General features: G+C 40.3%; 1 protein-coding gene across 1 annotated transcript; it reads right to left on the bottom strand.

Moving 5' to 3' along the window:
* Positions 1–609: 609 nt before the first annotated feature.
* On the bottom strand, positions 610–6794 carry LOC105703223 (keratin, type II cytoskeletal 1-like). Its single transcript, XM_023433708.1, has 6 exons — positions 6692–6794; positions 6433–6625; positions 3857–3954; positions 2788–2924; positions 1667–2316; positions 610–803 (listed from the first exon to the last, which is right to left on the bottom strand). Exons 1-6 carry the CDS (start codon positions 6737–6739, stop codon positions 610–612), a joined length of 1320 nt encoding a protein of 439 aa, XP_023289476.1. The 5' UTR covers positions 6740–6794.
* Positions 6795–10941: the final 4147 nt, after the last annotated feature.

Here is a 10941-nt window from a genome sequence, read left to right as displayed (position 1 = left end):
ATTACCAGAGTGTTCTACATTGTCGTAAATTTGTCGTGACCCTTTTGATTCTCATCAGAGCCTTCGATAATTATATATTGATCGAAATATGCGAGCTCGACGCCATTTTGGTTCTGGTCTGAGCTAAGTTAAAAAATGTTTTCCATAAATCCAAATTTTGAATGTGTCAGGACAATTCTTAGATGATCAGGAGTGATGTGTCAAAGTTTCGGACAGTTTGGTCTAATATCCTTTTAAAAAAAGTGTCTTATTCCAGTCAACTGATTTGAGGGGGGTTTCACTTCACCTTAACTATACAAGTTGCATCGATCCACTGATTCCCGTAAAACCCCCAAAGTTAAGCGATATTGGGCGCGGTCCACCTATGGATGGGTGACCGTCTGGGTGGCATCGCTAGCGTTGGTCAAAAACAGAACCAATGACACTGGACCCTTGACAGAAAAGGGTCGAGATCCAAAAAGCAGATACAAACAGGAATCAGCTATCCAACTGGTATAGAGATCAATGGTTGGTGTCGATAAAGGAACCGGCGAGAAAAGCGCGGTTCTCTGTTTTACCGGTGTGCGAAGAACGGCCCCGAGAGAAGACATCCAGGGGACGCGACCGGGCTTACTGCTTCCGGCAGGCGGTGTTGGGTTCCCTGGAACCATCTGGTGCGTCGTGTGGCTTGCGACGGTCCTTGACGTCGGCGTCCTTGGGGGCGTCTTTGGGGACGTCTCGACGGTAGTCGCGGTAGTCGCGGTCGCGCTGCGCCCTCTGGCCGCGGTACTTTCGCGCACCGCCTTCTCGGTAGAAATTGCGACCTGTGAAGAGTTCCAATATTCTCAGCAACACAAAATCGGAGAAGGTATCCGTGGTACACATCGTAAGATACCGAGAATGTCCAGAATTTATGAGAACATTAAGATGACGTGAAACACGTCGAGGAACTTGATCGACGTCGATAAAGAAGATTTTTCTAAATGCCTTCGTTGCCGACGTTCGTTTTTATATCGACAGCTGGGTCAAATTATATTGGGTATTGTACCAAATGACATACTCCACCTGTCGTTTTCGTACAATAATTATATAGAAATCGAAGTAAAACTCCAGAAATCCTCTGGATTCGTGCTTCCTGGGGCCCTAATTGACTACAGAGGGACTCCCTACGCCATCTGTGATTTCCAGGTCAATTAAATTTGCACTCCAAGACCTCGTATTACCATCGTTTTAGTACAGAAGCGCATACAACACTTTTTTTGCCTTTATCCCGTTCAAATGCGAGTTTATCGATTACCAGAGTGTTCTAAATTGTCGTAAAATTGTTCTGACCCTTTCGATTCTCATATCAGAGCCTTCGATAATTGTATATCGATCGAAATATGAGAGCTCGACGCCATTTTGGTTCTGGTCTGAGCTGAGTTAAAATTATTTTTTTTTAAATCCAAATATTGAACGTGTCAGGACAATTCTTAGATGATCAGGAGTGATGTGTCAAAGTTTCGGACAGTTTGGTCTAATACCCTTAAAAAAAAGTGTTGTATTCGAATCGACTGATTTGAAGGGGGTTTCACTTCACCTTAAGTCCTCATAATTTCTCGAGAGAAAGAGCTTTGAAGATATGACCGATAAGTTACCAGGAATTTCTCACCGTTCCTGACGTAACTTACCGCGTTTATGACCCTACCTGTGTGGTTTCCCCGGGAGGGGTGGGCCGGGGGGTAGCCGGCGCCCTCGGGCACGTAGTAGATCTCGCCGAGGTGTGGCAGCACCGTCCCGTCGACTTCCGTCTCGCCGTCGTGCCTCTCCCGGCGACCCTTCCCGCTCCGAGGAAACTCCGAGTGGTGGTCGACACTGCGCAACGCGAGAACAACCCCGTCAGTCCCGTGCCCGAGGCAGGGCATGGTACCTACGCTGTGCAGGGACGACCTGTGGTTGCCTCCCCTGGTCCCACGGTGCCAGAAGCTCTGTGTCTGCAGTGGCGGGAACTTGTGCGAGCCCTGCTGCTCCTGACCGCCGCTCCCCGCTGCGTTCCCGCCGCTTCCTGCTGCGTTCCCGCCGCTCGCTGCCGACCCTCGACCGTAGTGTCCGTTGCCGGAGCCGCGACTCCTTCCGCCGCCACTGCCGCCGCCTCCGCTGCTCGTCGAACCCGTCCGCAGGCTCGCCAGCTCCTTCCGCTGGTCTTTGTTCTCCCGGCGCAGCCACTTGACGATTGCCTCCGCGTCCTCCAGCCGGGCGGCCAGGTCGGCCTGCGCGGAATCGCAGCTATCGTCCACCTGCACCGCTGCATCTGCCGTCGTCAATTTTTCCTCGCGTTCGGCTGCTTCGCTCAGCTTCCTGGAGGGCAACCGGACGTGTCACTTTGTATCATGGACATAGTATATAGGATCATGGTGTTATGCCCGTAAGAGGAATTGTTGTTTAACAGTTATAAAGTAAGTTTGGGTAAGAAGGCCCATGTGGGTATCATGTGACTCATGCTTATTTTGCGACATGTAGTAAAAGTGCAATGCTTTTAGCTTCCTTCGCCAGTTAGTAGTGTAATGCCGTCAGTCTAGAGTCATTTAGAAATGCATACATGGAGTTTGAGAACTGCATGGCGTCGAAATACGTCGTGGGAAGAGACCCGGACATCCGATGCCCGTAAGAGGAATTGTTGTTAGTAGTTATAAGGTAAGTTTGGGTAAGAAGGCCCATGTGAGTATAAAGGCTCATGCTTATTTTGCGACGTATAGTAAAAGTACAATGTTTTTAGCTTCCTTCGCCAGTTAGTAGTGTAATGCCGTCAGTCTAGAGTCATTTACGAACTTCTTTTGCCGTTCGATGATCTCCGACAGGTATCGATTGTGCGTTTTCGCCTCCTGGAGCGACACCTTGACATCCTGCAAGTCCTTTTCCAGAAGCTCGACCTGGAGGGGAGCGACGTTGACGCATACCGGGCTTCCCTGGACCGACGACAAGAAGTGGAGCGCAGCACCCAGAGACAGAAAAACAAGAACGAGTCGTAGCAGTGATCGCAAGTTCAAAGACATAACCCAGACACCAAGCACACTCCAGTGAACACTGTTATATAACTGTTGGGTAAAGGTTACGTTTTCGAAACTAACATGTTATGTAGTATATAAGTAACATGGAAGTTAGATATTAGTTATTATTTCCCACTCGGTAAGGTAGCATGTTATATTAATGTTATAAGTTCAGTTACCTTAAAATAATATTAATTTGTCAAACATTTAATAAAAAAAAATAATGCAATATTATTATATAATAAATCAGACTGTAAATGAAATTATGTAAACCATAAACTATCTGATTTTAAATAAAAAACAATGATTTCATTCGACTAGCAAACAATTACTGATAATGTGTATATGCATGCAAATTAAAATCACATTTTTTCATACAAGTTGTAAACAAAATATGACACGTATTAACCTTATGACATTTGACGATGAATTATGACAGTGACGATGACGATGGTGTAATAAAATAGATGACAGTTAGTACCAATGTAGTTCTGTTTTGTTACAAATATGTGCTGCAATATCAGGACAGCAACATAATGTAAGATAAGAGTAACAAAGTCACGCTACATTTATATAGACATGATAGTAACAAATATTATGTAACCTGTTAGCTCCATGTTACATAACTGTCAGGTTATTACATTGTAACAAACGTTAGTTGAGCGGCTCATATATTACTTATTATATAGATACATTAAGAAGTACTACTACAATGTAAATTCGAACGTCGGTAACGTAGGCACTTAGAAAAATCCTTTTTACCGACGTCGATCAAATTTCTCGACGTGTTTCACTTAACCTTAACGCTGTCTATGTATAAGTATTTCACCAAAAAGGAAGAATTACAATACCTTCGGTTTGGCGAACCCAGCGCTCCCATCTTCTGGAGAGGAAGGACTGCTCGGCACGCAAACTGTGCCCTTTGAGAAGACCAGCTGAAACTGCAGCTCTGGGAAGATAAAGAGTCTCGTAAATCAGGGAACTCTATGAAGGTATTGATATATATACGGTATAACAAAACTCGTAGCCACGGTTTATACAGCGCTATCCTTGTTGGAAAAGGAGTCGAAAAGTCCTGTACTATTTTATTATGCAGTGCCTGAATTTCCCGTAATAACTATGTGAAGCACAGCCAATCAATCGCGTTCTCCAACGGAACGCATAGCGGAAAGAACGCCGACAGGCGTGTGTTCGGCTATCTGCGGTCTTTATCGTGTTTTTTATACCGAATGAAGTGTCCGATAATAATTACAAAATAAAAAATGTATTTTACGATGTGTTTATAAATTAAAAAGTATAATCTCCATTTACGTTTCAAAATTATTATTTAATTATTTTAAATCAAAATCACCCTGCTACGATAAGAAAGTANTATAAAATAAAAAATATATTTTTATGTGATGTTTATAAATTAAAAAATATAATCTCCATTTAAGTTTCCAAATTATTAAAACTATATATGTCATTGAGATTTTCAACAAATATTACAGATATCTTTGAAAGAAATCTGCGAGACATCTGAAAAAATCTGTAGACATTTAGTAAAGATCAGGGTTGGGAAATTCCCCATTTTTTCGATGTTTTCGACGTATATTACGTAAACAAAGTAGTTTACCGAAAAAAACTCGTAGAAAAACAGTAAATTAAGTTTCCAACATGAAGAATGCCGTAGATGAACCCTAGTAGCACAGAATATTTTCTAAATATTTTTTGCAATCTTTGCTACATATCTCAAGCGATAGATTTTTTAAGATGCCTCGTAGATTTCATTTGTGAGATATATAAAATATTTGTTGAAAATCTCAATGACATATTTAGTTTCAATAATTTATATACACGTATCAATATTATATCCTTTAATTTATAAACATATAATAAAAATGCACTTTTTACTTCACGATTATTATTGGACCCTTTATTNCGTTTTGCAAATATTTCAAATGTCTGCTAAATATTTACAAAATGTACGATATTCGTTAAATATATAGAAAATATAGGACAAATATTTTGTGCTACTAGGGATATATGTATTCGCGAGGCTAACGTCTTTTAGCGCACATATAAACACGTAGAGATTGTTAAGGAATAACTACTTTGGCGTTTGTGTTTAAATTTTTTCAACTTAACCCTGTTTAATATGAAATTTCTAATTGGTTTCGTTATTTTCTATTTAAAAAGAGTAGGGCGGAATGTACTTTACGCTGGCGCAGAAAACTAGGGACATATTATACGTCGTAATGTATACATAGATACCCACATATAGTACATGATGTCTTATACCTACCCAACCTTGGCAAGGATGACAAAAAACCATTTAGAAATGAGCCGCTCAGTGCACACATCGACTAACTCCACTTTTTGAAAAATCTTAAATTTAGGGGTCAAAGCACTTGGTACAGTCATAACTTTTTATATTTATAATATCTTTCCTGATTAATAGAGATTAACGCCATTAAACGGCAAAATTTTTTTGGCATTGAATAATAAGTAATTTATTTCAGAAGCCATTTTGATTAACTCCATACTCTAATGTAAATCGTAGATGAATACCTGGCAGTATAGAATTATTGGATTATCTGTTGCGGCCGTACATCGACGCTTTTTTTTTTAAACAGCCGAAGATGCTTTCCCCCTTTCAACAATATGAGTAATAAAATCGCATCAGCAAACGGATAGAAAGAAGCGCAATGCAGACGGTAGTTAGTATAACGGTGATCTCTCACGCTGAATGTTACCGTATACTTAACCAATATTACACGGACTACATATTTTTTGGTCTTTTCGACATTACTCCCTGATTGTTTTTAAAGAACTAAATATTATACCGTTATAATCAAGATGAGTGAAACTAATAACAATGTGGATGTGGAAAGCAGGGATGATTCTTCAATACGATTTATCAGCAGAAAGTCTGGGGCAAGAAGACGTTTATCGCGTTTCTCGAATTCATCCGATTGCAACGGTACAAATTCCCGAACAAACACATCGATTGGGAGGAAAAGAAGTCGTAATCCTGATAAATGGGCACGAAATTTACAAAAGCATAACGGAACAAAAGGTTTGGCATACAGGAATAGGGGAGGAAATTTAATACCTGCAAAAACATTTGTCGATATAAAATCCAGACGATATAAAATCCAGACAGATTATTTTTTGGCTATTCTTTCTTATTAATTTTATATACCGTTAGATGAAAACTATAACTGTATTTATGTATTCCACATTATATATTTCAAGTTATATTATAACAGGAATTTTAAAAAATAATCTACATTACTTCATCGCATTTCTCAACTTTTTGTTTTATGGAGTTAATCAACGTGTGCACTGAGCAGCTCATATAGTACATGACGTCTTATACCTACCCAACTTTGGCAAGGATTACAAAAAACCATTTAGAAATTATTCCATGCTACTAGGGACTAACCTCTGTTCCTCTGTCTCAGGGTCTCGACCTCCCGGTGCAGAGCGGCCAGGGTGGTCTGGTGCTGCTCCTGCAGGAACTTGACGTTCTGCTCCAGCTGGGCGGCGCGGTCGCCGTTGACGGTCCGGGGCCTCGTCGGCAGGGGTGCCTCGCCCCTGCCCGGGGCCACCAGGTCCGCGGCCGGCGCCTTCTTCCCCTGGGGAGCAACCCGACAGTAGTCGCCGTTCGCCTAGGGCGGCTTCCCACCTGGTCGCAGCTTTACCTGCGAGAACGGCACCGTAGGCAGCTTCATCAGGACCTTCGACGTCATCCTAGGGCCTGCGGTCCTCCGGGGTCCTCGTTCCTCGAGCTCGTCCTCCTGCGCTCCTGCGCTGCCGGGGCCGCGGAACCGCTGCGATTCCGTGCGGCCAAGACGCCGGCCGAGTATTGATCCAACCGGGAGGACCCTCGAGCATCGATGGCCGCGCACCTACCTTTTTCCACGCGAGCTTCTCTCCGAGGAGGGAGGACCGCCTCCACGTGCGCGAGTCCGTCCGGCATACTCTTCCGATGATTTTAAGGTGGAGTGAAACTTGATCGACGTCGGTAAAGAGGATTTTTAGAAATACCTACGTTGCCGACGTTCGTTTTTATATTGACTGCTGTGTCGAATTATATTGGGTATTGTACCAAATGGCGTACTCTATCTGTCGTTTACGTACAATAATTATAAAGAAATTGAAGGAAAAATAGAGAAATCTTCGGGATTCATGGTTTCTAAAGCCCTAATTGACTGCGGAGTGACCATCTGCGCCATCTGTGATTTACAGGTCAACTAAATATTCATTCTGAGAAACTAACGTGTATGATTCCACTTTCACATCCCCTTAAGGCGAAATGAAACACGTCAATCAACTTGATCGACGTCGGTAAAGAGGATTTTTATAAATACCTACGTTGTCGACGTTCGTTTTTATACTGACTGCTGTGTCGAATTATATTGGGTATTGTACCAAATGGCGTACTCTGTCGTTTTCGAATAATAATTATAAAGAAATCGAAAGAAAACTATAGAAAAAATCGGGATTCATGGTTTCTGAGGCCCTAATTGACTGCGGAGTGACCACCTGCACCATCTGTGATTTACAGGTGAACTAAATATTCACTCCGAGAAACTAACCTATACGATGCCACTTTCACATCCCCTTAAGGCGAAATGAAACACGTCAAGAAACTTGATCGACGTCGGTAAAAAGGATTTTTATAAATACCTATATTGCCGACGTTCGTTTTTATATTGACTGCTGTGTCGAATTATATTCGATATTGTACCAAATGGCATACTGCACCTGTCGTTTTCCTACAATAAATATCAAGAAATCGAAGTAAAACTCCGGAAATCCTCTGGATTCATGGTTTCTGAGGCTCTGATTGAATGCGAAGTGACATTTGAGTGCTTATGACATTTGACGATGAATTATGACAATGACGATGACGATGATGCAATAAAATGGATGACAGTTAGCACCAATGTAGTTCTCTTTTGTTACAAATATGTGCTGCGTATACACAGTAATATCAGGACAGTAATATAATGTAAGATAAGAGTAACAAAGTTACACTACATTTATATAGATATGATAGTAACAAACGTTATGTAACCTGTTAGCTCCATGTTACATAACTTGTAATTTACTGCATTGTAGCAAATGGCATGTAACTAGTTAGCTCTATGTTACGTAACCGTTAGGTTATTATTTTGTAACAAACATTATGTTATTTGTTAGTTTTAAGTTACGTAACTGTTAGGTTTGGTGTTCAGTGGGATTAACTTAGTGTATTTTTTTATCTATTTTCTTTTTTTCGCAGTTATAACTAATTTTTATACATTCTTACATTATGTTATATTAAATTAACTCTTTGTTCCTCATACATGAAAAGATACACTATGCTTTTTATTCTGAATGGTATTGCAGATGATTGTAGGAGGTGAAATTACCGAAGGCGAATCTACTATTGACAAGTCTATATTTTCCGTAGATTCACAAGTATAGTTATTTGACTTATTGTTAAAGAAGACGTATATTGAATGGATTCAAGCGTCCTCGACCAAGTGCCGTCTCGTCCACTGTTCGCAGGGACCGCCTTGGTCTAGCCGTATCAATTGTTTAGGCAATGCTCATATCTTCTAAACATTCTCGCCTTTCCTCGCCCATGATTCTGGGAATAGGTCCGCCCATGGACCTCCGATCATTTTGCCTTGCCTCTTCGAAATATTTCCTTCATGATACATTTTGCAACCATTTTGAGGTTATGTATCTGTACGGTACCTTTCGCCACAACCAGGGGGCCGACACTGCCATGTATTGGGGTGTAACGCTTTATGCACTACCGCCATCTTCGGTTGAAGTAAACCTTCTTCGCGAACTAAAATATTTGGCGGGCTATTCAAATTCATTTATTAAAGGAAGGGATATTTTCGGGATTTAAAAAGTACTTACAATGATCAAAACAGACGTTGCTTAGACTGACACACAAATGTAAAAACAGTATATTAAACATAAAAGAAGTAACAAAAGTGTCAGTAGCGCAACGCCTGTTTTAAATCACTGTAAGAACTGAAATAATTACATTAAACATTAGTCAAAAAGTAACATATTTATTAAGATAAAAATATTAATTATTATGAATGTATAAATATACTAATTCTATACAAATTTAATTTTTGTTATGATTACTTTCATGGATTAAATGCGATCTATAGATCTATAGATCGCATTTAATCCATTTAATTATTACAATTATTATAGTAAGAAATTACAAACTGTTCTTGATTTACACTTTTACTCAGAAACTCACGTTCGCGATTTAATACCCGAGGTAATCGAAACTTGTGAAAATATTGCCACTAATCGAGGTTAGGTTCATTTTGGTTCAGTTGTCCCGACTATTTTTATGCGCATCTACGCTGCGCCTCCTGCAGTCTCTTCCTATTGGTTAGAAAATTTTTTCTCTGTTCCTCTCTTTCTATTAGACTGAAAAGTCACGACACCAGCGCAGTCTTTGCTTGGAGTAGGTGAACTAACTTCAGCGTTACACCTCTCCCATAAGGAGTGTCACCCCCCTGGCCACAACAAAATGCTACAGTATATACTACACTTGCGCAGTAAGAGCTCCCGGTAACACTTGGAGTGAGAAAGGGCCCTCTCTGTCTAACCTCTTCAACATACCCCCACTACTACTATGGCCTCAATGTCTATAAGCTCTGTAGGTTTCTTCGTTTTGCCTATACTTTCTACCCTTTTACGAAAAGTGTACACTTTGGCGTTCGTTTTGACGGAAGTGACGGAGCGTCGCTGTTCGTTTTGCGAGGGCATCTACCCCGAGTATACACTTTCTCTACACTTTCTACCCTCGATCCCGAGCGAGGGCAAGAAGGGTAGTCCGCGAATTTGGCGGCAAATTTCAAAATTGAAAAGACTAACAAACAGGAAAATACAAAATTTATGCTAACGCCTCAACGTAATATAAATAGAAGGACTTATTAATGCATCTTCTTCGTGTATAGAACGATTTAGCGATTTAGTTTTGTACGTAATGTTTGAAACAATTTACAATAATTATGTAATACTACGTAACCGCGGTTGGAATGAACTAAACTATAATTTTTCCCTGTTGTAGTTAAATTGCTTTTCATTCTACTGCAATAACATTCTCACCCTTATTGATCCTCGATCCCTGAAATTCGTGAAAGAAATTTTCATCTTCTACAATTACAAGGTAATAGAACGAATTGTAGGATTTGAAGAAACCGAAGACAGCTCAAGAAGAAAGGCTGGAGGAAGCATTACATTTTCGTATTCGTCATCGTCCGATACGGATAACCTTAAAATCGCGTACCTCTCTACTAAGTCGGCCATCTTGGACATTCGTGAGGTTGCTGGCGTTCGGGACGTCGACGAAAGTGTATCTACCCTTCTGCACTGTTCAAGAAAAGTGTAGTACATTCTGATCGACTCTTTTCTAATATTCTCATTTCTCTGGAAGTATTTAATTTCAAACGCAAATAGATTCAAAATCTATTTAAAATTGGAAATCCATAACAGTTTATAGTTCTTATTTAAAATACGAAATGGAAATGGGGTTTTACGTTTTGGATACCAATTTCGAATGAAATCAATTCATACGAGTTACTCCGATTTGCGTTTATAATAAACTCGGATAAGAAAAGTCTTTCTTATGTTTACGGGTGCTCATTTACATGCTGATTTAATGATTTACAGGTGTCCATTCATTCGAGGAATACGAAGAATGGTGTAGAACGTAAATATATAAGAGGCATGAAATCACGATTTCGCTTCTATGTCCGATAGTTGATGCGTCGTAAATTTTCCGACGGTATTTCACTGTATATATATTTAGAAACTATTTCTTCTAAGCTAAGATAATATTCTAACTTCGGTTCAGTGAATGGAACAATTGAATCACTAAGAAACTTGTTAACATTTAATAGAACATGTTCTATTATATTCT

The sequence above is a fragment of the Orussus abietinus genome, unplaced genomic scaffold (assembly GCF_000612105.2).
Source record: "Orussus abietinus isolate OABI.00-Male unplaced genomic scaffold, Oabi_2.0 scaffold1097, whole genome shotgun sequence".
NCBI lineage: Eukaryota > Metazoa > Arthropoda > Insecta > Hymenoptera > Orussidae > Orussus > Orussus abietinus.
The sequence above is the reverse complement of the archived record's forward strand: the minus strand, read 5'-3'. Positions and strand labels throughout refer to the sequence as shown.

What these genes read in the sequence shown, in the direction of transcription:
- LOC105703223 (XM_023433708.1), bottom strand. Translation starts at nt 6,739, where the DNA reads ATGACGTCGAAGGTCCTGATGAAGCTGCCTACGGTGCCGTTCTCGCAG. An exon ending in CCTGAGACAGAGGAACAGAG is followed by an intron (nt 3,955 to 6,432) that starts GTTAGTCCCTAG and finishes TTATCTTCCCAG; the next exon opens with AGCTGCAGTTTCAGCTGGTC. An exon ending in ATCATCGAACGGCAAAAGAA is followed by an intron (nt 2,317 to 2,787) that starts GTTCGTAAATGA and finishes GTTGCCCTCCAG; the next exon opens with GAAGCTGAGCGAAGCAGCCG.